The sequence below is a fragment of the Vicugna pacos genome, chromosome 8 (genome assembly GCF_048564905.1).
Source record: "Vicugna pacos chromosome 8, VicPac4, whole genome shotgun sequence".
In the NCBI taxonomy this organism is placed as follows: Eukaryota; Metazoa; Chordata; class Mammalia; order Artiodactyla; family Camelidae; genus Vicugna; species Vicugna pacos.
In genome coordinates this window covers 4,687,441-4,713,652 of record NC_132994.1, presented here as the reverse complement: position 1 = coordinate 4,713,652, position 26,212 = coordinate 4,687,441, and the positions used below count along the sequence as shown (strand labels likewise).

The 26,212-nt window shown below is 39.9% G+C and overlaps 3 protein-coding genes across 3 annotated transcripts in view; 2 read left to right on the top strand and 1 right to left on the bottom strand.

Moving 5' to 3' along the window:
- Nucleotides 1-16,799: 16,799 nt before the first annotated feature.
- Nucleotides 16,800-17,663, bottom strand: LOC140697934 (uncharacterized). The gene is made up of 2 exons (XM_072966350.1): nt 17,217-17,663; nt 16,800-17,106 (listed from the first exon to the last, which is right to left on the bottom strand). Exons 1-2 carry the CDS (start codon nt 17,661-17,663, stop codon nt 16,846-16,848), a joined length of 708 nt encoding a protein of 235 aa, XP_072822451.1. The 3' UTR covers nt 16,800-16,845.
- A 544-nt stretch (nt 17,664-18,207) lies between these two features.
- Nucleotides 18,208-18,285, top strand: LOC140697633 (uncharacterized). Its single transcript, XM_072965501.1, has one exon. The coding sequence runs from the start codon at nt 18,208-18,210 to the stop codon at nt 18,283-18,285; it is 78 nt and encodes a 25-aa protein (XP_072821602.1).
- The window catches only part of ADGRB3 (adhesion G protein-coupled receptor B3), a 684,888-nt gene continuing 676,944 nt past the window's right edge, over nt 18,269-26,212 (top strand). Inside the window, exons 1-3 of the mRNA XM_072965499.1 lie at nt 18,269-18,318; nt 19,752-19,933; nt 21,044-21,815. Coding sequence (XP_072821600.1) covers nt 21,059-21,815 — 757 coding nt within the window. The 5' untranslated portion in view covers nt 18,269-18,318; nt 19,752-19,933; nt 21,044-21,058. The remainder of the gene's footprint in view (nt 18,319-19,751; nt 19,934-21,043; nt 21,816-26,212) is intronic.

Genomic DNA, 26,212 nt, shown 5'->3' with positions numbered 1-26,212 from the left:
ATGAACTCCTTCATGAAATGTGAATTGCTATAATCTTGCATGATGTTATTATTAATAACTTTATAATCTTAGACTTCATTCTGTGAGATACTTCTATGTTGAAACATCATAATGTGATACTTTGATCTATAGCAAGTAACTTGACTCACTTCCATGAACAGCTTGAGTCTAATATCTGCTCTTTAATGTCGAAACACAAAATCCTGGATTTTTAAATATACCTCTAAGAGTCAAATTTTGATGTTTCATCTATGAAGAGCATATGGCATAAACACACAACTGCATTTTATTTGATTGATGGACATCAACAAAAATGTGGGATGAAATGACACAGGAGAATGAAATAGACGGTATAACATTAAGGTTACATACTATCTTACTGAGCCACCTTAAAGAGATAGAATGTTCCAAAATGGATTTCCATCAGAGTAGTAAGGGGCGATGCTATCCATTTAAATGGGATTTTAATTCATCCTAAATTATAATTGAAATACAAAGCACATGAGGTGACCACATTAAAGAGTCATTGTTCAGCAAGACGGAGCCTGATGTCAGCTTTGCTGTCTGCTTGGGAATGTGGAGCAGAGACAATGGCACTTCCGCTAGGAAATCCAGGAGAGCCCATTTTATGGACATCTCTGAGGAGCAATTAGACTAACGGAATTCAATTAAGAACTGGCTGGAAACCAGGAAGATATGAATGTAGCCAGGAAACTTCAGTTATGTATTAATTTTTGTTGTTGTTGTTTTAAACCTTAGCCTTGGAGGCAAGAGGTAGAGCCTTGTTCTGATTCTTGCAGATGCTACCTAGAACAAGACAGTGTGACTGCTATGAGAGCAAATCATTTTAATATTCAAGGACTTTTATGAATTTTTTCCAGGTCACCACTTCAAAAGCTAAACTAAGCAACTGAGTATGAACCTTGCCAAAGTATTTACTTGGAAATCTCTTTTATACCACTTAAGCTATTCTCCTTTCTCATGACAATTTGTTTGACATATGCTAGATTTGTCTGCATCTTTCTATGTGATAAACACTTAAAACCACCTCTACATGTCTAAGTTAATCATTCTGATCTACTTTCTTATCATGATGTATATTTTTTTCTATTTTCCTGCTGCCTGCATTAGCCTTGTCAGCACACACATATATGTACACACAAGAAATAGTCATCTGTGAAGACTACACCAAGAACATTGCCGTTCTATTATAAACATCTAGATGAGTAGATAACAAGGGTCACAGGTTATCTTCTTTCTTAATGTGAAATTTACTACTAAATAAGGGTTTGGACATAAAGGATGTGTGACAGGGAAAGTCTATATTTCTTCCTAGGTATTTTATATTTGTCTATTAAATACATGCTAGTGTTTCAGTTTGAATTTGTTAACCCAGTAGAAAGTCTTCCTTATGGTGTGGACAATAATATACTATCTGATTTAATATTATATATAAAAATATTATTAAAATAATACAAGCAATGAGCAATTATTGTTACACTTAATTGCCAGATATAGTGAATATATAGTGTGTATAGAGAAATGATGTTGAGTTACAAGTAAAAGCAGGGGCAATATAATATATCGCTCACTGCTGTGCCTGGTGCTACTTATTGTGCAATTCAACTGCATTTTTTTCACTCATACCTCATCATAACTCTATGAAGCAGGGGTGTTTATTATCTCCAATTTATATTTGAGGAAACTGAGTGCCTTTGATAGACTAAGGATAGTGATCAGTACTTAACGCTCCTTACTATTAATCCTACAACCCTATAAAATGAACATTAGTTTCCCCATTTTACTGATGAAGAAACTGAGGTTCAGAAGTTAAGCAATTCAAATAAGTGGTAGTACTACAAATTAGATTCAGTATTCTTTTTTTCAGAATTCACCCGCTTCGCCAATACAATATGCAAAATATAATCAGCAATGTCAATATCAATGTTCATATTGATTTAACTACATCGTTTTAGATTGAAATTAATTGTCTTTATAGCTGGCACCACAACATTGCTCAGGGAGGAAGTATCTTTGGAAAAATAGATTGGTGAGTTGCTTGGAGGTAAGACTTGAATACCAGGATATAGAGACATAATTGAAAATAAGATAATTTTTTTTGGTCATTGTTCTTGCGGAGCAGGAAAAGAAAGATGGAAGATGAGGAGAAGAAGATGGCTTTATAATTAAAGGGAATTTTAGGAATATGAATGTATAATATGCAATGTCGAAGTGTGTGTTGGTTGTGACATGATCACTCCACAGAAATTGGGGTTTGAAGCCTTCTTGTTAAGATCTCAGGAGACATAGAAGACTCCTAATGACATCAGATCGATCGATCTATCTATCTATCTATCTATCTACCTACCTACCATCTGTCTATCCATCTATCTGATAAAAGCTATGATAACAAAATTCAAGCTAACTTACTTACCAGATTACCTAAACTGGCTGGCTCATCCTCATTACTAGGACATTTATTCAAATATTTCCAGGCAAAGCTTTTGAATGCCCTTTCAATCTTATAACCATATCACGTATACATTTATAACTAAACAAGCTGAGGAAGGGTGGAAATGAAATACCTGTGTTAAAAAGAAAGAATAAATTAAAATACTGAAAATGTCAAACAGATGATGTTGGAATTTGATCAAAATGTATGTTTGTTAAATCTAAAATCTGGCTCCATTCTGCGTTCCAACAGACGAGAGGAGACTGTGCAGAGAGACATGGAAAGATCTTCTGATGCAGTATACTTGATGTGATATGCCATTCAGAGCTCAACATTAATTTTCTTTACATAACAAGGGAGATAATCTGACTCTTCAATTCCTATTGAATTTCAAAGGAATTCTGAAATTTTATGAACTCCATGGGCATTGATATGAGGATTTTATGTCTTGGCTACATAGTGATTATTTACGGAGATTTGGAAGAGTGAGAAGAATGTGTCTGACAATTTGTAAAATGTTCTCTTCAAAAGTTGCCATGAGTCCTTTTCTCTTTTTGCTTTGAAATAACTGGCGTATTTAACAATTTTTATAAAATAAAAATATTGGCTGTTGTTTCAAATTAACTTATACTTAGTAATTGTTTGAAAAGAGTGTTGCAATTAGTAACACCTAGGAATGACCCCAGAACACTTAACACCGTTCAACATCTTTTGAAATGTCATACCTAAAAACAGCTAGATTAAACTCTAGAGTTTAATCTTAAATTTTAATTCAGATGAACTAAGTTTCCAATGATTACCATAATCTACTTTTTACTGTAAGCACACCACAGAAACTTAATTTTCCAATTACTTGAGTTTTATTATTGAAGCACTCAATTATACTGCCAAAGTCATATTCTCTGCGTGTTTTTTAGGAGGTTATGAGCAGTTTGACATTCACTGGAAATGTTCATCTCAGAATAAAACTTCACACTTGAAGCCTCTTTCAGCAAACTTTTTAATCACATGAATTGAAAAAACATGACAATTGTTAGAGTTAACATATGTCTTGAATCTATTCTTATGCAATTGTTGAAAATTAAGATGATCACTATTAAATAATCAGAAATGAAATGTAGGTTTAAAGCTTCTAGTGCCATTTTTCTTACATGTAGAAGAATCTTAAAAGATATTTTGGTATTTTATTGTGCTTATTTTCACAGAATTAAAACTAAATTTAAGTTTAAAATGTTAACATGGTTCCTGAATCATGGACTTCTTATTTATCACCCAAATCTGATTGTAAATAAAATTATTGAGCATAAGTAGGAATGTATCTGAATGCTGGTTTTATATGTCAGCAATAACTAAATGCTATATCCACAAATGAAGACAGATTTGGGCTTAGATATTTACTGCTTCAAGAAAACATAATTCACATTCTATCATACAAGTAACATTTTTTGAAAAGAATTTTAACATGGCTAGGATTTAATGATAACCATTCAGACTCCAAAGATTATGACCTGAATGTTACCATTTCTAGAAAACTGTTTCATTCAATCAGTTTTCTATATCTAGCTTTTATTTTGCTTTTCATGGAAAAAAATACATATAGCCAAATAAGTTCAAGTAATGCTATTTTAATAGTTAAACCATAACAGAAAGTGGGTATTATATTAGCTCATTTTAACCTTTCTCTGCCAAGTGCTTGGAATATTTGACATAGAAAGTATTCTCCAGTCTAAAAATATGTGGGCAACACTTAACAATATTACATGTCAACCCCTCTTCCTCCTCCCCGCTCAGCACCACCTGCAGGGCTCTGGGTCATATCAATCCTTTACCTTGAGAACAGGAAACTCTCATATTTATCCTTCTGCCACTACTGCTTAATTCAGCATTTATCAGTCAATATCTATGAGTTAGAGTCATAGGTTTGTAAATAGTGCCAACCATTACCACTTCTTATAATAACAATATAATTATACAGCTTATAATTATAATAATTATTTATATTATAAATGAAGTCTTTCTTATTTCTTCCACCATACTTAGCACTTCCCATATTATCCCTAATATTCATGACAATGATGTGAATTAAGTGGGATCATCTTCATAATTGATTTTTTTTTTAATACTGAGACTTAGATGGGAAATGACTTGCCTAAGTCATTAGGAAGCCAAGTCAAAATCCAAACTTCAGTCTGTCTCAAAACCTATACTGCAGCACTGACATGTTCTGTTTATCTCTATACTGCAGGCCATGATGATCTTTGAATTATTTCAAATACAGCATACCTATAGCTGGAACAGAGACATAGCAAACATTTCTCTTAAGTGGATGCATTAGTAAAAGCTTATTGGTTTTATGAATAGCACTCTTTGACTTCCATGAGTTTCAACCACAATTTTAATTAATTAATTTCAAAGTGCACCAAACAAAGCTCTCCAGGGGTTACATAATATTTAATCGGCTCTCTGTCCAGGCACACCGAAGAGGGGTCACCAGGATGGCTCCCCATTCTCTAAAGGTTGCCTGTTCTCAGCAGAGCAGTCACAATGCAGGTCCCAGAGCAGAAAGATAAGGAATACTGATATCTTACTATCAAGGAAGAGAAAATAAGGCAGTATATTTTTTGTTCAAATTTGATTTAATAAAATGATCAAAACATCTACTGGGGAGAATTGGATGAATAATCATTTTTCAGGAATTGAGATAAAAATATCAAAGTAGAAATGATTTTGAGACTAGACCATGGAAACCGACCATGGAAACCTAGCTTCTCATCTCAGCTCTGCCATCGCCTTGCTGGATAACGCTGGCTGGGTCACGCTGACACCTGTGTCTCAGCTTCTTTATCTATAAAGGGAGGACCTTCTACTACTCCATCATTTCCCAAACTGATCTAATCATAAGAATCACTTGGGGTCAAGGTTAAAAATATAATTCTGGAAAGCCTAGAGATTGAGAGTCCTTGAGAATAAGAGTGTGGATTTTAATGCAAATCCTTGTTAATGCTGATGATAAGGTAAGTTTCAGAAACACAAAAGAAAACTGCTTCCAGTGTTGCTTACAGTTATGAAAGTCCATAATTCGACTTTCTAATTAAGTGACAAAGTCTTATGCAGAAAATGGAGAGTGGATAATCCACATGATGCATCATTGCTCATATTTGTGCTTCATCTAGATTTTTTTCCCTCCAGTTTGTAAGTTACTTTCTTGAAGAAAATAAAATTTAGCCTTAGTACAAATTCTGTTGTGACTGCAGGCCCTGCTATGAAGACAGTATGAAGAACAAAATATTGAGTAAAATAAAGATAAAGTTGCATATGTGAAGCATGAATTTCTCCCTATGTTTAATGTGCTCAGTAATTCAGAAGGTAACATTAATTTGATGAGGACATTTCATTTTTAGCCTATGGGGAAACTGAATAAGTAGATGTGAATCTGCATTTTTATATCTTAATGGCAGCTGAAAATGAAGCTTTTACTGCTTCTAATTCCGGGTGATTCAAGAGAGACACAGAGGGAAAAATGAATACGAGCCATGCTGAATCCCCTTTTCTTCCCTATAAAGAAAATACGAAGATGCATTTAGATAACTGAGACCCAATTAGCAGTTTGTTTTTCTTTTGAAGTCACCAAATAATGCCTTTATAGCTAAGGTTCTAAGGATTAACATGTCACCTGGGTGCCCCACAGCTGTGCTGAGCAGGCTCTGCAATATAAAGAAATTATTCAGATGTTGACACTGAAATGGTCAACTGAGGAGGTCGGGTGGCTTTCAAAAAGAGACCTTTGTAAGGAGCTGTTTACCAATCTTGACTGTAGGAGAGCAACTAAGATCATAGGGAGACAGAGGTAACACGAAAATGGCAAAGGTGCCTGAGATTTAACCTCCAATAGCAAAATCAAAAAATAATCTATTGATTGATTGATTGAAGTATAGTTAATTTACAATGTTGTGTTAGTTTCTGGTTTCCAGCATAGAGATTCGGTTATACACATATATGTATATGTATATTCTTTTTCATATTGTTTTTTATTATAGGCTATTACAAAGTATTGAATATAGTTCCCAGTGCTTATAGTAGGACCTTGCTGTTTACCTATTTTATATATAGTAGTGTGTATCTATTAATCCCAAACTCCTAATTTATCCATACACCTCACCCCTTTCCCCTTTGATAACCATAGTGTGTTTTCTATGTCTGTGAGTCTATTTCTAGTTTGTAAATAAGTTCTCTTGTATCACTGTTTCAGATTTCACAGATGAGTGATATATGATATTTTTCTCTCTCTTTCTGGCTGACTTCACTATATATTACAACTCTAGGTGCATCCATGTTGCTGAAAATGGTATTATTTTTATGTTTTATGGCTGAATAGTATTCCATTGAATAGGTATACCACAACTTCTTTATCCAGCCATCTATTGATGGACATTCAGATGGCAGAAATGCTTTCTCTATGTGTCAATTTCTCCATAGTATTAAAAGTCAGAATATATAAAAGAGGTTCCAGTAAACAAATTTCTCTCCAAAAGACTCCATTTTAATAGATTATTTTACCTTCAAGGAAAAATATTTTTAAAGTATTAAGAAAATGAACTGCCCCAAATGGATAATCTATGTAACTCCTGTCAAATAAGGCCAAAATTATGTGAGATAGTGTCACTAGGATCCCTCAAACTGAGATAAAATTTTGAAAGGATATTAAAAAGAGAGAAATATGACCACATAAAGCAAGATAAAGGAAACAAATAAGTTCAAATGTGTAATCATAACAGAAAATCTGAAGATCCTGCCTTCATTGTCCAGAACGTTTAATGACAATGGAAGAGAGGGGTAAAGCTACATTTATTCTATTCTTACTTTGATGTTATCTTCCACCAAAAAGAAAATGATCTTTCACCTTGTAAGTATGGTCCAACAATGTTTGAATGAAATGATGCTCAAGCAATCAAGAAAATACTGAAAGAACCCTCACATCCTTCATATTGATTCAAATGTCCTAGTCCAGAAAAATTGCATCACAGAATAAAAAAGGTATAAATGGGCTTATGAAAGCATTTTCAATGATTTTTGAAAAATCCTGCAAAGTCAATAGGCACAGGAAGAAGACAGCATTAAGTGGTAGATATTGACTCTATCCTAAAAGGGAGAAAGGACTAATTTCTAGAAACCATAATTTAATAAATTCAGTATTTGCTCCCTGGAAAAATTATGAGATAAATTATTGAATAGATGGTTGGTGAATATATAGAAAACAAAATGGTGATAAACAGGAACCAAACTGGTTATCCTAAGAAACAATATTGTTAATCCAGTGGCTACTGCTGGGGATGTTACAGGAAAGGAATGTCAGATGTTTCTTATTATAAGGTATTCAGCATCATCTGGTATATTCCTGGACAAAGGAAAGATAAACGATGTGGGTTGTTTGGGTAAAAAGCACTCTACAACAACTAAAAGAATATCAGCTAGTGGGCCAGCCAACAAGCATTTATCAGGTGCTCTCCAAAGACTAAAATCATGGCATAAGACAATACCCTTGCTTTCTAGAAATGTACATCCTATGGAGAGATGGTTCTAGTGGTATGTTGTTATTGGACAGTATATTTGAACTTGACCTATTTACCTGTCCACTGTCCACTGTCTTGGAATAGCACATCAGATATGCAGATGTCATTAATTCAGAAATAATACTTGATACTTTAAATGATACAATCCATCCATAAATGTCAATAAACAGAGTGGGCACCATCTATCACACATTCTTTAACATTCCTTCCATTGAGAGGTGATCACTTCAAGAACTAGAGACATTCGTCCAACCCTACCCCTCACTGCCACAGGCACCTTGAACCTGGGCAAACTTAGTGACTGCCCCCAGCCAACAGCCTACGCCCAACGCTAGTCATATGAGTACGCCATCTTGGAAGTAGATTCTCCTGACGCAGTTTGAACACGCTCTTCCAGCAAACACTGCAAAGCCTAGAGACAATCCTTCCCACCCACAGAGCCCTTCTCAGACTATATATTTAGGAGAGAAACAAATGACTGTTAATAAGCCACCGTGTTTTGGGGGTGTCCTCCCACACACACACACACACACACACACACACTAAAAACTCAACTGTATAAGTAACACATTGGTCAAAGTATTATAACTGATTGTCACTTCAAAAGGAACCAGCAGTAGGTAGGGTCACTAACAGAGGCTCTTATCTCAATCCAGTCATTCTTGCTGCATCTTACCACTGGCAAATTCTACTGACATCACCTCCAAATGTCTTTTGGTTACTTCTTCTTCTCTCCATCACCACTGTCACTTATGCAGGATCCTAATAAGTCGTTTCTTTGCACCCATTCTTACTTGCCTCAAATCGATCCTCATATTGAAGTGAGAATGAACAGTTAAAAACAGAAATCTGGGTGGGGGAGGTATGGCTCAGTGGTAGAGCACATGCTTAGCATGCACGAGGTCCTGGGTTCAACCCCCAGTACCTCCAGTTAAATAAACAAAGAAACAAACCTAATTAAGGCCCCCCAAAAACCCCAGAAATCTGAATGAGTTACTTCTCTGTTTATAAAACTTACTGTTATTAGTATAAAGACCTACTGATTTCATCCTACTCTTCACCAACAGCATCAATTACCGCTGACCTCATCCTTTTTTTTCATCCCCCTCACCTTTATTCTCATTTTCTAGAATGTGTTCTGCTCCCTTTAGCCTCAGTACCTGGGCACACTCTGTTCCCCTTGCATGGAATAATTTGGAGTCTCTCATTGGCCTTCAGATCTCTGATCAAATGTCACTTCTTCAAGAAAATGTCCTCTGTCCTCCCACACCAGGTCATACACCCCCCCCCTCCTCCACCACACACACTCCACACCTTTCATTAGATACATTTGCGACTTACAATTAAGTAATGCCTGGCTGCTCATTAGTTGTCTCTACCAACAGAGACAATCATCACAAGGTCATGCACTATTATTACCACCTCTGTTTCCCAAACATCTTACAATATGCCTCATATGAAGTATGTGTTTAATAATCATGTGTTCAGTACATCAATGATTGGTTCATTTCAGGGAATTTAAAGCTTTATTCTCCACAAATGGAAGACCATGAGATACTCATCCTGCAAATACAGAGTATGGCTAAGTAGATGCTCAGTAAATCTTTATCCATTCAAACTGAATAAGTAGATTTATCATATATATGCCAGAAAGTTACAGTCTGGAGTAATTGTTAAAATTGCCCATCCAAGGACCGAAATGCTGACAAACTGAAATAAATTCAACTAAAAGCAGCCATAAAGGTGAATAAAAGATGGCATATTAATAAATTTTCATCTGCAAAGATTTAAGTTACCATCTTCTAGCAGGCTTGGGGGATTTGGATGAAAGGGCCTCCATGAAGACTCAGTATGAAAAATAGATCTATGATTTAATTTTCTCAAATAAAGCCATTCCTCCAAATTTCATTAACATAAATAAACAGCCATAAAGGTGGCGAGTCTCGACACAAGGCCCACAAGAAACGACTGAAGGAAATAAAGCATTTGGTCCAGGGAAGAGAGAACTATGAGCTGAGATACAAACATGGGTCATTCAGCTATTGAAACAGACAATACCCCAGTGGGCACAAACTAATACCAACATACGGAATTTATCTTGCTGCAAATTTCAACCAGCTCATTCCCTTAATATTAAATAATCACTTACTATGTGCCTTCTGGCATGTTAGGCAAAAGGGCAAGCTAATGAGGAAAACTTAAATAGCAATTAAAGAATTAAAACTCAGCAAATCCTGCAGAGGTGGGGCGGGTATAGCTCAGCAGCAGAGCACATGCTTAGCACGTACGAGGTCCTGGGTTCAACTCCCAGTACTTCCACTGAAAAAAAAACTTAGCAAATAGTATAAAACAGACAAATAAGTATCTTGAGAGAGAATATAAGGAGAGAGACCAGAGATTGGGTGGTTACAAAAAAAGCGTCTCTGAAGAGACAATTTTCAAGATGGAACCTGAGAAAAAGATAGGCCAAGGAAAGTTACCACAATGCCAAGAGAAGGGAAGTCCATTCCTTACATGGGAAGGGTGCAAGGAAAGGAGAAGAACTGGTATCCTCGAGACAGATAAAGTAAGCAAAAACGTGCAGGATGAAAGGGAAAGAGGAGTCACATGATGTGGGGCCCTGTAGGCCATGACGAAGGGTTTGGATTTATTCTGTGTGCCATGAGAAGAGTTAAAAAAAATATTTTCAATCCATTTTAAAAAGAACACCTTTCTTTTTGCCTTGAGCATGATTGATTGAAGGTGGATTAACAAGGAACATTTCATGCCAGGTAGAAGGCTATCACAGTCAACTAGGCAAAAAACGCCAAGCTCTGGGAAAGAAAGATGTAAGTGAAAAGGGAAAGAATTGGCCAGATTTGAGACACATGTGTTTGGGATGTGTTACAGGTTGAATAATGTCCCCTCAAAATGCATACGTTGAATCTCGAAGCCTCAGTACCACAGATCATGACTGTATTTGGAGAGAGGGTCTTTGAAGTGTGATTAAGTTAAAATGAGGTCACTAAGGTGGGCCCTCATCCCATCTACTTGATGTCCTTATAAAAAGAGATTAGGATACACAGAGAGACACAAAGGTGCTAGGCACAGAGGGGCCATCATGCGACTAAACAAAGAGGGTGGCCATCTGCAAGCCAAGGAGAGACTTCAGGAAATCAACCCTACCCACACCTTGATCTTGGACTTGTAACCTCCAGAACTGTGAGAAGATATATTTCTGTTGTTGAAGCCACCCAGCGTGCGATAGCCTGTGTTATAGGCCTAGCAAACCAATACAAAGTGGAACAGGCAGCACTCATCCAGAGGCTGGACTGAAGAACGGGAGAAAACGAGGCACCAGCATAGTTCTGACGTCTGCAGGTTGCATAGCTGGGTGCACAGTGTGAAGATGGAAAGACTGAGGGGAAACACGTTTCTTTGGGGGTAACCAGGAGTCTTGTTTGGTTACTTAAATATGAGATGGCTGCACGACATCTTGAGTAAAGCTGCCATTAGACAATTGATTATATGAAAATCCAGTGCTCAGAAGAGAGTTCCTGGCTGAAGAAATATATCTGTGTGTGCCTGTGTGTTTGTATAAAAGCGTGTGTGTCCATTTGTTTCTATGGATGTGTGTATGTCTACATTCTTCCAGTGATATTTGCTATTAGGGAATGTGTTAGATCACCAAGAAAGAGATGGCAGAGAAATGGAGAGAAGTAGATCCAACATTGATCTCTAAGGAGGTGGCATTTCAAGGTCATGGAGAGGAAGACCCAGTTAAAGAGTATGGAAAGTCAGTGATGCCTAGGAGAGCAGGGGAAAACAGAAACCAAGATGGAAGTGGTTTTCAAAATGCCGGGTTCAGTGAGCAAAATGCCACTGAGAGTTGGAGTCTAATGAGAAAACATATTTATCCTTGAACTTGGCAACAGGAAGGTCTTTGGTGACCTCGGTCAGAACTTTTCCAGAGGGGCAGTGAGGCTGCAAGCAGGCTGGAGTGAAAGAAGAAATAAAGAGGGAAGTGAGGACGTGAAATGAATGTGACAGATTGCTTTTTAAAGGTTAGTTACAAAGGGGAACAGAGGATAGGGACTGCTGATCAAAAGCCATTTTAGGATGAGCAATACTGCTATAAAACACCTGTATGCTGATAGGAAAGATCCAGGAGACGGGGGGGTTTGTGGTGTGAGGACCAATAGATGTAAGATCTGAAGCACTTGGAGGTGGGATGGCTTCTGAGACAAGGGCAGTATCTCCCTAGAGACAAGAGGAGAAAATGGGTGAAGACTCAGGTTGGCTGAATTTGTCATGTGGCATGACAGAGTTCCTATGTGCTCACATCTGTTTTATGGATGAAGAATGCAGAAAGTTATCAGAAGTAAAGGGCAGCTTTAAGTTTTAATGATCAAGTAAAAGTTACAAAATATTTGTAGGGTACAATGGGAAAGTGGGCTTACCAGTGAAAGTTAAGATCTTCAGCCTGTGCGTGAGGCCACGTGACCCTGGTGAGCGTACAGGGACATCAGACTGCTCGAGGGTGTCTAGACCAAGCAGATCTAGAAGGCAAAGTGGGGAGGGAGGCTGCCACGATGGCGGAGTAGAGGACACGGTTCCCACCCTCCCCCATGAACACGTCAAGAAGCACGACCTGCATACAGACCAAGTCGCACAGGACACCTACTGAACTTCGGCAGGATATGTCTACATTGGAAATACAAGGAGAATCCTCACAAAATCAGATGAACAACAAGTTTCTACTGTAGAGATCAGGACACTCTATTCAATATCTCGTAGTAAGCCAGAAAGAAAAAGAATATGAAAAGGAATGTGTGTATGTGTATGTATGACTGAAACATTATGCTGTACACCAGAAACTGACACAACATTGTAAACTGACAATATTTCAATAAAAAATTCTTAGAAAATAGAAGGCAAAGTGAGAAAATCTGGCAGAAAGAGGAATAGTAGGGGTGAGTGGGTCAGGACTGGCCAGGAATAGGACTGGAAAAGTACAGGAATTCAGAAATAATGGGTGATTAATAGACCTCAGTCTCCAGTGTTGATTAAGGCCAGACATGCTGGTCCTCACAGCTGTAGTTCCCATTGTCATGACTGGTAGGGTGGGAACTCAATCTCAGGAAAAAAAATGATCAGGGCGAGGAAAAACAATGGAGGCTTTCAAAATTACGTAGAGTAAAGCTGTTTCCAGTGTTTGAGGGGAACCTCCGTCATTCTTCGTAGGCTGGACTTCGTTGCACTTTTCTCATTGCTTCCATTTCTTGTGAGATGCCTTCTTTTAGTTAGAAGATAGCAGGAAAACGCTTAGAAATTATTTACTCAAACCCTTTTCTTTGAGGAAACTGAAGTCCACAGCATCTTGTCCATGACCAGGTATGTAAACAGTGTCAGATTCAGGGGAAAATGTGAAGACTCTTGGTTTTTACTTCACTTGAAGTTCTGTGGATAAAAGATAGTGGCACAAATACAGTAACTCATGCAAAAATGTAGGCAGACAAAATAGCTGACAAGCGAAGGATCTGGGAGTGAATTCCTGTTTAATTGCCAACCTATATTTTGAGCTATTAAAGTTCATGTTTTTCAAGATGCTTTGACAGCACACGAGGGTGACATTGGGTCTTACCTACCTATGGCATTTCCTGAATCTCAAATGGAGCCTTGGAAATTGATAGCCAAATTTTTTTTTCTTTTTTTACCAGTTTTGTACTTGTGTCACCATAGAGGGACATAAACACAGAAATGGAAACGTGATGTAGATCCGTTCTTCCAACTAAAAGGAACTCAGGCTGTGCCTGGCATGGGGCAAGTGTGGCCTAACCAAGCCAGGATAACCACCATATCACATCTCCCTTACTCTACTCTGTCTTTTGCTTTCTAGTACTTTTCTCATGTACTTTCTATTCTGGGATGTCCCAGTGAAAACGGCCAATTTGTTTTTAGAGACTGAAAAGAATCAGCTAAGTTCCTGAAAGACTCCAATATTTAATAATAGTAATAAGGAAGAAGAAGGGGAGGAGGATGAGGAGAAAGACAAGCTGTTGTTTCAGTTCATAATAAATGTGCTAATTTTAAGCATAAGGTAAGTACTCATAACTTGATCATGAAACAGTTTGCTTCATTAACATAGAATATATATAAGCATTAGTTGATTATCATAAATAAGGTAAAGGTTTGTATCTCTGATGTTATTACATTAATTTAAATGCCATAATTTCATTTAAATTCCATATTTAGAAGGAGTTAGTGGTTTCCGATCTTTTTTAGTGTATATTGGAGACATTAAGTATTGAAAAATTAGAGCATATTGAACAAGGAATACTCAACAGACTTACTAGTGCTTCTGAACGCCTTAAGAAGAAAAGTTATAAAATTTAGAATGTGGTAATATAGGAATATCAGAAAGATGATGAGAGAGTGGGATGAGGAGAGAAAACACTTAAGAAAACTGAGTAAACATATTTTTATTCTTTGAGGCTGAGAATTGTGTAGCTGATACTGACTTTTAAACCATGATCCTGGAGGATGGGGTAATTTTCAGATGTAGTAGGACCAAAACGTAGTAAGAAAAAAAAAAGCAATAGAAGAAAAAGCGAGAGATAAATTACACTTAGAAATCTCATTTTTCTGAAGTACTCTTAACAAAAATGTATAAAAAATTAGAGAAACAAACTGTAAAGACTTTAACTTGACAAACCTGGGCAAACTGAAAATACCACACTATATTTTGATGCGTTAACACTGATTTCTCAATAGTCCTTTTGAAAGTTGGCAAGGAAACTGTCGAAAGGAAAATTAGTTTATACAGGTAATCTGGCCATTTGGGGGTTAGAATAATTTATCAAAGAGAAATAAATATAAAGCAATGTAGAGAAAACATCCTCCCAAACAAATCTATGTGTAACAACTGAAATACACTTGTACGTATTATATATTTATAGCTGTGTGTATGCATACTACATATAACATGTGCATGGACGTACATATGTATTTATCATGTGTATATGTGTGTATATGTGTTTTCATACATATAGATACATACAGGGACTTGTGAAAGAGGCCAAGGAAGGCTGATGATTATAATTTGAAATGGTAATTTTAAATGCATTAGAGCATAACACAGACCAATATCAGTAGAAAGGGCAGAGAGCCTGCCTACAGCAAGTCAACTGTTGAACTCCTTTTGTTGGCAGGTCAATGTGTCAGTGGTGCTATCACGTGGAACACCGTGCAGACCTTATTAGGGTGGTTCTCCCTTGGTTTGCCCTGGAATTGTGCTGCTGTCAGGGTCCAGAGACCAGATTCTCCATGGAAGGTTCTTTTTGTGATTCCTGATTCTGACTCCTGGAGGAAGTCAGACCAGCCTGGGATGACTGGAGCCCGTGTCTTGCTGGGCATATTTATCATCCACAAATCATCTGCTATAAATATACCTCAGCAGGACCACCAACAGGCCGGCTCAGTAACCTGCAATTTATGAAGGTTATGGAAAACAGAGTGAAGGGTGAAGTGCTTTATTAAGGGTGGCTTTCTCCTTAATCCAGTCCTGTGTTCCACTTCAGTATAAATGGGAGAGAGTGCTCCTTTCCTTGCCTGATTAAGGCTTTTTAAATTGTCCCTTTTGGCTGCTATTCTTATGTCATTATGCCATGAGACACACACAGTTTTTAAAGAAACATCTCAATCGGTGTTCCAAGATAACGTGAGAAATCATTGGATGCAGAATGAAAGTATAGCTAAACCTCACACTGTTTCCTTTTTATGTACAAATCATGCAAAACATTCTCCTTTTCTCCTTTTTTTTTTGCACGTCATTAGTCTCTTTATCTTTGCTCCTAGCAAAATAGCAGAACTGACCAAAATGTCTCGCAAATGGCATAATCTCAATTTCAGTAGAAGTTGAAATAAACGAAATATGTATTGCTGAATGTAGTTTGTTTTTCAGAGAAAATGTGTTTGCTAAAGACACAATGTTTTGGGTTATGCCCTGGATATAAACCTTATTTTCCTTCCACATTCTCTTAAATGAGTAAAAAACAAATACTGTAATGAACCAAAAATGACACAAAACCAAACCGCCACCCAGGCAGCTCTCTCAGCAGTGAATTTTCCTGGAACATGGTGAAGCCTGCTGGCTGGAGAATGATTAACTGTTTCCCTTACAGAGTGTTATTCTGAACACTTGTCCCAGAAGAGGCCTTGAAGAGGGTCACCCTATTCATATGTATTAAGCAGTAAAGGGCCAATTTTAATATTTCAAACAACTCCTGTGAATAAAAGATCACTGGCACCTTCCTGTGTTCACTATAATCCTCTTTTTAAAATGACGTTCTTGGCTATCCAGTCGCCCCAGGGGTGAGGGACAAGAGGAAGAAAAAAATGCAGAAAAAGTAGGGAGAGAAAAATGATGGAAAATTGCTTTATTCAACTTCACCTACCGCTCAAGCAACTTCCCCTTAGAAGACTCGACACTTCAGATGAATTACCCATTACAGTCTCCTCCCACCAGATCACCGCACTGTTTTAGCACCTGTTTTGCAAACCCACCAAATGCATTTACAAGCAGAGACACAATCGGTAGGCGAATGACCTTTTGCAGCACGAATTGGAAGCTAGTTCATCAAATACTTGTCGGCCAACTGTCCCGGAGGCAAGGAAATTAAGGTGGGGAGCGGTGGAAATTCATCCCTCTTCTCCCGGCTAAAGCGAGAATCTGATGGCTTCCCCCCCACCCCCCGCTCCCCTCCTTCCTTCCCACCCACCCCCTCCCCAAACCTGTTACTAGGGAAACTTGAAAAGAATCTGAGACATTAAGAAAACAAAAGTTTAGACCCCACAACCACGATCCCATTGCCATGCAGAAACCAACGCGGATGCCCAACCTCGGTCGCCGCACCGCGGTCCTGACAAAGCCTGTATCAGCCAGAACAAGATGCTAATTGCAGCCTCGCTGAGAAAAACTAGTGTTGTTCCACCCGGGAACACCAGCAGTTCGGGAGCTGCGACGTGCCCCCTCCGCGGTGGGCGAGCCATCCCCTCTGAATCCCGGGGCGGAGATGACAGCTCTTCGGCTGCGACAGGTCCGCGCTGAAAAGAGAGAGAAAGACGATCAAGTCCACTATTTACTTCCCGGCCCCCGGAGTCGCCTCCCCGCACTCCGCGCCCCCCTAGCCTCCCTCCCAGGGAGTTTCTCTTACAGTGAGTGGGGCGCCGCCAGCCCCAGCGGTGGGAACGGAGGATGCAGAGACCTCCCAGACGCGGAGAATACCGCTCCGGGGACGTGCTCGGTTTTGAGTAGCGGTGACGTGGAGGCGCACCGCGGCCCGGGGCTGGAGCAGGCGGGGCCCCTCCCGCCTCCCTCCGCGCCCCCGCCCGCGCCCGCGCCCCGCGCCCCGCAGAGCTCCGGGGAGGCGCCGCGTGCGCGCAGGGAGCCCCGGGCGACCGCCGGGCGCACCGCGCTGGTGCCGGCGAGGGACGCGCGCGCCCACGAGCACGCGGGACGGCGGCGGCGGCGCGCGCGCGCCTCGGGGACGCGCCCCCTCCCTCGTGCGCCCAGGGAGAGCGAGCGCCGCGCACCGGCGCGCACACCCGAGACAGAGCTTTACTATCTCGCTCCCTCCCGCGCCTCCCTCCTCGCTGGGCATTCAAACAGCTTTCCGACATCACCAGCCAAGGATTTTCCCCCCCTCTGCTTAGTCGCCGTCCGTCCATCAGTACCTGCGGGGGGGAGGAGGAGGAGGAGGAGGGAGGAGAGCGGAAAGAGGAGAAAGCAAAAGCTTGAGCCTTCCGATCCGACCACGAATACTCTCGTAATAAACCCACCGCCCCTACAAATCTGCCTTAGCTGCCGCCGCCGCCGCCGGCCGCTTCTCGTCTCAGCGCTTTCTTTGCTTCTTGGCTGATCGGTTTGTTGAGGGGGGAGATTTGGTCAAACAAATCCTTGCTTTTAAACCACTTGCATTTTTTTGTTTTCTTGGTGTCTGTCTTGGGGGCTTCCCCCCGCCCCCCCACCCCGCCGCCGCCTCTCGGTTGGAGGTTGGATTCAGTTGGATACGGCGTAGGCTCGGGGATCCTGGGGGCTTTTTTTCTCCCACCCCCCTCTTTGATTCCCTCCCCCCATCTTTTGCCTCTCTTATGTGTGCGTTAAAAAAATAATAAATCCTGATTTTTGAAGCTCAGCCGGGGAAAATGGGCAACGGTGCTTGGGACCGAAGGGGAGTCTCTCCGTCACTGTTGCTGGGACGCGTGCCTGTGCTGGTGTCTTAGAGCAAGAGCCTCCCTGAGCTTTCGGAGTGGAAGGTAAGGAAGGGGGTCCAGGGGTCACCTTCCCTGTGCCAGGGTCGTCACCGAGGAGCTTTCCGCTGGGTGTTTGCGGAGGGAGGACCAGCCAAGACAAGGCTGTCCCTGGCTGACGGAGGGGCTGCGAGCAAACCCGACTGTCTGCGTTTACTTAAACGCCGCAGTTGAAAAGTTAGAGAAGTCGGGTTTGCAGGAGATGTGCGGGGTCGGAAGGAAGAGGCAGGGAGACCTAGAAAATCTGATGGTTGTGCGTGGTGGGGGTAATTTTATGGGGGGAAATTGTAGGTTAAAAGGAAGTTAAGACGAGGGGAGGCAGTGGGTCTGCTATTGGGGAAAAAATCAGTGGAGTGATGGCGCCGTCTATGTTCGACTAAACTAAAGTGTCACCCAGAAAATCAATTTGGAGCAGATCTAAACTAAACGCCGGTTTGCTTCGCAGCAGGAGACAAATAAATAAATAAATGCAGCATCCTTGAAACCTGGGTGGCCGGCCCTTAGGCACGTCTCCCCACCCCATTCTTTCTTTCTTAAAGAGAGAAATACAATTGTTTGAACCGGCCCTGCAATCGGGGGCTGGAGCGGGGTGGGGGCGGTGGGAGGCGAGTGGCGACAGAGTTCAGTGCTTCATTTTTGATTATTTAGAATAATCAAATAAGGAGACTCCGTACACTGAGGCCGAATGACTCAAATAAAGCGCCTCCTGTGGAGGGGGCTTTCTTGACCAGGCTCGAAAGTGCGATCAGAGCCATTTCCTCACTCTTTCTAATCCTTGATGAGCACAGCAATGCAGACGTTGCACTGGCAAAGAAATGGAAGCAAAAGTACTGGATTTCACTAGGCAAAGCGATACGACCTCTTTTTGAGTTACCGATTCTAAAATGAAGCCCCCTTTCATGGGTGGAATTCCTAATTTAGACACTTATTGTCACATTGGCTCTCAACGCCTACACTCTATCCTGAAGAACACTGCGCAGACCTGCATTGCCTGCAAAGTGCTACAGCAAAAAAAAAAAAAAAAAAAAAAGAGGGAATTATTTCCAGAATTTCCTCTAACTTTCCCAATTTTTAACCTCTAAATGTTCATTGGCTTTATTTTCTCAAGAAGAAAAATGCATTATTCATGGAGCTGCGTGGTTGACTCAGAGAACACTGTTTTGATAGTCCCAGCAATTCTGATGTTATTTTAAACTGCTGCTATACAGAGATTTAGAGTTGGGGCTGTTTTTGCTTATATCAAGGCATAGAATTTGAAGTATGGTCTGGGGAATGCAGATCTATCTTCAGGGACTTCAGTCACTGAATTTTGTGTGCATGCGTTGGTGTGTGTTATGCAATGAAGAAGGGTTTTATCCTTTGGTTCAGAGAGGACCCAGGCAAAGACATGAAAACTCTTAACTATCTATGTATGTCTGTATGTCTGTCTCTGTTTACAGAACAGTGGAAGAGACTGCAGCCTAAAGACTTTTAAAATTAACTTGGCATCACTTTTCCCAGCTCAAAGGCTAAACAAACAAACAAACAAACAAAAAAGCAGTGTCATTTGTTCTAAGAAATAACTTCTTAAAGGTTAAAGCTGAAAAATATTCAAGTTACTTTTGGATAACAACTTACAGAGGTAAATATAACCAAGGGTTACTGTATTATGCAAGGCAAGGTTTAAAAAAAAAAAGGAAAGTAAAAAAGAGGAGCTTTGGAGCTGGGGTTGGATGGAGATCAATTAATTTGACAATTGAAATCTGCTAGGAAAGACAATGCTAATGTCTTTTATCTACTATGTGCAAATCTTAAATTACAGTAGGGAAATCTTGATAAAATAGCCCTAATTAAAAAAAAAATAAAAGACTGCAACCAGCTCAGTTCCTGTGGTTCTGGGATTTTTTCACTGACATGGCCTTTGGATACAGATACTAATACAGTGATCCACTTTATGTATCTCAAAAGGGCATGTCACATTGAAATGGCTGTTTTAAATCCTGGTTCTCAGTGATAATGTCCAAAAACAAGTCTTCCCTATGTATCTGCCCTTCCTTGGATGATGGTTTAAAGATTCTGTTCATCCACGTGAATACCTGTGTTTCTGCACAGGAATTTCCCGTTAGTTCACAATGTGGCCCCTGCAAAGACTAGTAGCAGCATTTGGGAGATGATGTTCCAGTTGCAACAAATGATCAGTTTTGCTTGTAACACTGAGGCTCTCATTTATCACAATGGCTTTTCACGTTTAAAAGCAAAGAAATATTATGATGACAGCTGTTCCCAGATTATCAGATTAGATTTTGTGTGGTGATGTTTACTGCAGGCAGACGGCTGAGGGAAAGAAAAGGTGGTACAGGTTGTTAACAACATTTCAAAAAATTAACATTTAGGCTATTATACTTTAAAAAATTATTTTTCCTCTTCTTTCAGTAGAATCATAGTGCGCTTGAAGGAAATTCTGGTAGAGAAGTTAAGAGCATTCCTATTAATAATCTATTGAATATTATTTTTTAAATGCATGTAGAGAATTTGGCCATTGTGAACGACCACGTGAGGGCGCTGTTCACACAGCAACAGATAATTCTCTGCGTTACAAAATAAAGATCACCTGCCCTTCTTTTAAAAAGGGTTTTTTTCTTTTTTTAAACTGAAATCTTGAAAACAGCTGGCTGTACTATTGGAAGCAGTTTCTTTTTTTCAATGCTCATAGACTCCTACTTGCATTTTACTTTCATTGCCATTTTTACAGGCCAAATGACATAGGATGAAGGCTGTTCGTAACCTGCTGATTTATATATTTTCCACCTATCTCCTGGTTATGTTTGGATTTAATGCTGCCCAAGACTTCTGGTGTTCAACTTTGGTGAAGGGAGTTATTTATGGATCGTATTCTGTAAGTGAAATGTTTCCCAAAAACTTTACAAACTGCACTTGGACGCTGGAAAATCCAGATCCAACCAAATATAGCATTTACCTGAAATTTTCCAAAAAGGACCTTAGCTGCTCTAACTTTTCCCTCCTGGCTTATCAGTTTGATCATTTTTCTCATGAAAAAATAAAGGATCTTTTAAGAAAGAATCACTCGATAATGCAACTCTGCGAATCCAAGAATGCTTTCGTTTTTCTACAGTATGATAAAAATTTTATTCAAATACGTCGGGTCTTTCCAACCGACTTCCCTGGATTACAGAAAAAAGGGGAAGAAGATCAGAAATCGTTTTTTGAGTTTCTGGTATTGAACAAGGTGAGCCCGAGCCAGTTCGGTTGCCATGTCTTATGCACTTGGTTGGAGAGCTGCTTAAAATCAGAAAATGGGAGAACCGAGTCCTGCGGGATCATGTATACAAAATGCACCTGTCCTCAGCATTTGGGAGAGTGGGGGCTCGACGACCAGTCGCTGGTTTTGTTAAATAACGTGGTGTTACCCCTGAATGAGCAGACCGAGGGCTGCTTGACCCAAGAGCTGCAAACCACCCAGGTCTGCAATCTTACCAGGGAGGCCAAGCGACCGCCCAAAGAAGGTAAGCGCCGGCGGAGAGGGGGCTGGGGGGAGGGATGGAGCCAAGATGTGCTGTGTGGCAACGCGTAATCTTTGCTCCTTTGCCCTCTCACCTTTGGATTCGTGTGGTTTGTGGTCGTCACTGCTTCAGGTCCCTTAAGCTTAGTTTTACGTTTCAAGATTGTAGAGATGGGGCGGTGAGGACGGGATAGCTCTCCGCAACAGGCCCCCGAGGTGCCAGCGGAATATTCAGAGAAAAAGAGATGTAAAATCACGGAGCCAGTTTGCGCTGGAGGTCGGGGAGGAGGGAGGGGCTGGGGGAAGAGTGCTTTATTAGGCCGCAGCCCCTGGGGAGGCAGGCGGACGGACACACACACACACACACACACACATACACAGACAACCGTGAATGCATTTGCCGACTTCTCTCCTGCTCAGAAAAAGTCCCTTTCGTTTGCCCTCTCCTTTCCCCTCGCCCGCCCACCCTCTCATCCGTGACCTCTTTCCAGGTTTGAACTTGGGGCATCGCGACTCAAAGGTGACGCACAGTCCGGAGCGCGCCTGTGAGGCCAAATGACTTACTGACCCCTGAAGACAAGGGTGCCCCTCCCCCACAGGCCCGGGTTTTGTTTCGGATGCTTTGCGCGAGGAGGAGCCCGCCTGCTGGCTATTCTGTCCAGGGAACCCCGCTGGGGGCGCAAACTCTGGTCCCCTGGGCTGTGAAGTCACGTGGGGGCGAGAGGAGGGCGGAAGCGAAACAGGCGGATGCTGCCAGACCTGATGTCCCCTGGGCGTGCCTTTTGCCCCATCTTCTCGGTCCCTTGTTGGTGTACAGGAGGAGGAGAGGGAGACTGTCAGGGGTGAGCTAAATGGAAATCCAGGGCAAGGGAAATGCAGGGCAAAAAGAGAAGGTACAGGAGTGATTAATAGCTTTCACCCAGCCCCTCGCGGGGGAGCTGCCAGGGGATTTGAGACAGTGGGTTATGTTTAATGATGCAAGAAAGCTGTCAGATTCTAAGAAAACGACTTTCCTGTTTGGAAGGTTAGGGCATGTGTTCTGTTCGTTTGAGGGCACGGCTGGTGCATACTCGCTCTTGCTCCCCAACGCTGCAGCCAAAGAGTGCGTTGATTTTTTCATGCAGGAAATGTTTTCTGATCGCCACAAAGATCCTTGTCTGTGGAAAGGGACAGCCAAGCTCCAGTCCCTCTTTCCTCCCCCTCCGCCAACAGAAGTTGTCTTTGTGGCCATTATAAAATTGACACGTTGTTGGAGAATCTTCTTTAAGGGTAGCCAAGGTTTTGTAAAGGGTGGGGGGTGGGGGGAGAGAAAGAGAGAGAGAGAAGGGCTTAACGAGCGAAAAGCAGTGATTTCTCTGCTGAAAGCATTTGGGGGGGATGGGAATTAAGGAAGTGCAAAGGCACAGGGGGAAAAGAAGTGTTGGAAGATAAATGCAGACAGACTAATGCCATTGAGAGAAGGGTGAAAAACCTTTACGATTTCTACAGGTCAGTGTTTCACTAATAGCTGTGACTGAGGAAAGCAAAGTGGTTTTAAATTACAGGAGTTCTTTTCTAGAGTAAAAATCCCAGAGAAGCACTTGCCACTGCAAGGATGGTATTTAACACCATTTAAAACCAATTAGTGTCCCCTAGAATAAGAAGCTACAGTACCCAAGGAAAGTGTGATGCTACAGGCTGGCTAATAAGACAATTAACACGAGGAACTAGTTTTTGTTTGTTTGTTTTGTTGTTGTTTTAATGAAATTCGGAAAATCTCTGTCTTCAATGCTTAAGATTTTTATCTTCAACCTGACTGCTGATGACAGTGGAAAGAGAATCCAATTTGACAAGCTTTTTTTTTTTTTGTGAATGGTAGCAAGTGACAAAAACAACGCTGTTGTGAGCACATGAAATACGATTTTCAAAGATTTTGCTGGTTATGATTGCGCAGTGTGAGTTAAGACAGTGCTGGGACTTATAGAAGTTGGATGAAATGGCCATTCGTTCTAGTGAATGACTAAACATAAGAGTGATTTTAGACGTTAGATGTTTAAGTCGTGTGGGAGAACATACGTTTCTTTTGGCTAATTAGCTGGCAAAATGAGAAATACCTCCATAGACAATTAAACGTTTGTATTAAGATTAACACATTAATAGAACTGAAGAGGAAAAGTTTATGTAAAAGGGGAAGAATATAGGCTACATCAGTAAAATTGCACAGCCTGTGTTCTCTGTAGTATAAATTTGTGCTCTGTAATTGTTTAGGTATTATGAGTCAGAAAGGTAAGAGTAATCGTGATGACATAATGGTAGCTGATGCATCTGTAAGTAATTCTTATAAAGTATGTATATAGCACGCCTTACCTTATTCAAAGAAGATGTTTGAAACTATACTGAATTGTAGGAAAGCAATGTGAGAATCTGCAGACTCTTAATTCAGTCAAATTTATGCAAAGTACATTAAATCTTGAATATTTGATATAAACGACATGTAAAATCTTATGAAAGAATTATTTAATGCTATTGCAAATAAACTGCCACATAATGATATTCACAAGGCTTGAAGTTAATAATTGCATACATTTGTGCTTCTCCCATCTAATTTTATTCCAAAAGAGCTTCATTTTATTTGGTAACATGGAATCCTAGCTTCTAAAATGGAGTTTTAAAAATTCCACTTCTATTTTATATTAATTTATGGTTTCTATTTTTTTGTGAAAAAATAAACTGTTCTCTAAGTCATCGGGGAATACATGCAAGATGATTTGACTCCCACTTTATTCACTGTAGTAAGTACTGACTCAGAAGCCCTGAGTAGAAATATTTTCCACATTTATTACATCATAGAGGTGGCACAGATTTGACAGAAGAGAAGTTAGGCTCAGTAGATGCAGACCCAGAATTGTTTTATGTGATGCTAATAGTGATGCTGGAGGTATACCAAATGTTGAACATGTTGAATGTGTCCATTGGTATTATCATATTTAGTTAATATTTGAGAAAATCATAGGCTCTTAGGAGTGTGATGTCAACTTTGAGATAGGATTTCTACTACGATTTTTAATTTAATGATACATTCAGGTACTTAAGAATTTCATTGCCAGAAAATAGCAAGAAGACTGTCACTGAAGTGACAACACCAACAATTACCAATGTTACCTTGAATACATTTTAAAAGTAAATTAGTGAAAGATGTTCCTTAAAGTGTTAAATTTGAGTACATTTAAGTCTCTTCTTATTTAAGGTCATATTTGAGGGGCTATGTGAGTATAGAAACTTAGTTGTCATTCTCCAATTTTTATGTGAAAACTTGAAAACGAAGTAAATCAACAAAATGAAGCCTTTTAAAAATAATGATATCTTATTTCAGGGAGTTACTAAATAAAAAAAATTGTCTACCTACAGTGCATATAACTGCTTTTAAAAGAAAACTCAAATAACATTGCTGTTTACTTGGTTTTCAGATATAAGTTTGGGGAGAGAGCGACATTTATTCATAATTCTTTATTGTGTCTTGTAGGACTCTTTTACCAAAGATGATTCTGAATATAGCTCAAATATAAAAGGTGAACTATGATCTTATTTCTTACTACTTCACTTAAAATAAGTAATTAAAACAGCTTGGACAGAAAACATCCACACCAGAGTATTTAAGTCACATAATAAGCCTTAATGGAACCTTTGTTTGCTACTTACATCAATGGCGCTACTTATGTGAAGGGAGGTTGGGATCCCTGTATAATTCCAGGAAATCTGAACACACACACTTACTTGTCTTTTCATTCTGCCTCTGCTGATTCTTGATAATCAACCACCCAAGGGAAGTCTCACCAAGTGCCTGTGTGAAATCTCGCCTGTGTTTGTGAGTGTGTTTGCCCTTTTAGGCACAGATCTAGAGCAATTTGTGTGTCTCTTAGTTTTAAGTGTTTTTAATTCTTTCTACCTTTGCTTTTTTTACCCTCTTTAGTATTTCAGGCCCCTTTCACCTTCCTCTTTGCCCTTCTTTGATCTTATTTCCTTTGCAAATGCCGTGATCGCACACCCTTTTTTCTTCATTGAAGAATAGTTGATCTACAATGTTGTGTTAGTTTCTGGTGCACAGCATAGTGATTCATATATATATATATGACTAGATATATATATATATTCTTTTTCCAATTCTTTGCCATATTGGGTTACTACAAGATATTGAATATAGTTTCTGGTGCCATACAGTAGGTCCTTGTTGTTTATCTGTTTTATATACATCAGTGCATATCTGTTAATCCCAAACTCCCAGTGTATCCCCAACCCCTTTTCCCCTTTGGTAACCATAAGTTAGTTTTCTATATCTGAGTCTGTTTCATAAGTAATATCTATAAAATCTGTATTTTTATAAAATATATTTACAAAAATATTTACAAAACATGATTCCACACT

Excerpts from the sequence above, each read along its gene's own strand:
- LOC140697633 (XM_072965501.1), top strand. The coding sequence starts at position 18,208 with ATGGGCAACGGTGCTTGGGACCGAAGGGGAGTCTCTCCGTCACTGTTG.
- LOC140697934 (XM_072966350.1), bottom strand. The coding sequence starts at position 17,663 with ATGCCCAGCGAGGAGGGAGGCGCGGGAGGGAGCGAGATAGTAAAGCTC. Across the intron at positions 17,107-17,216 it reads CTGGCGGCGCCCCACTCACT|CGCGGACCTGTCGCAGCCGA; the intron begins GTAAGAGAAACT and ends CTCTCTTTTCAG.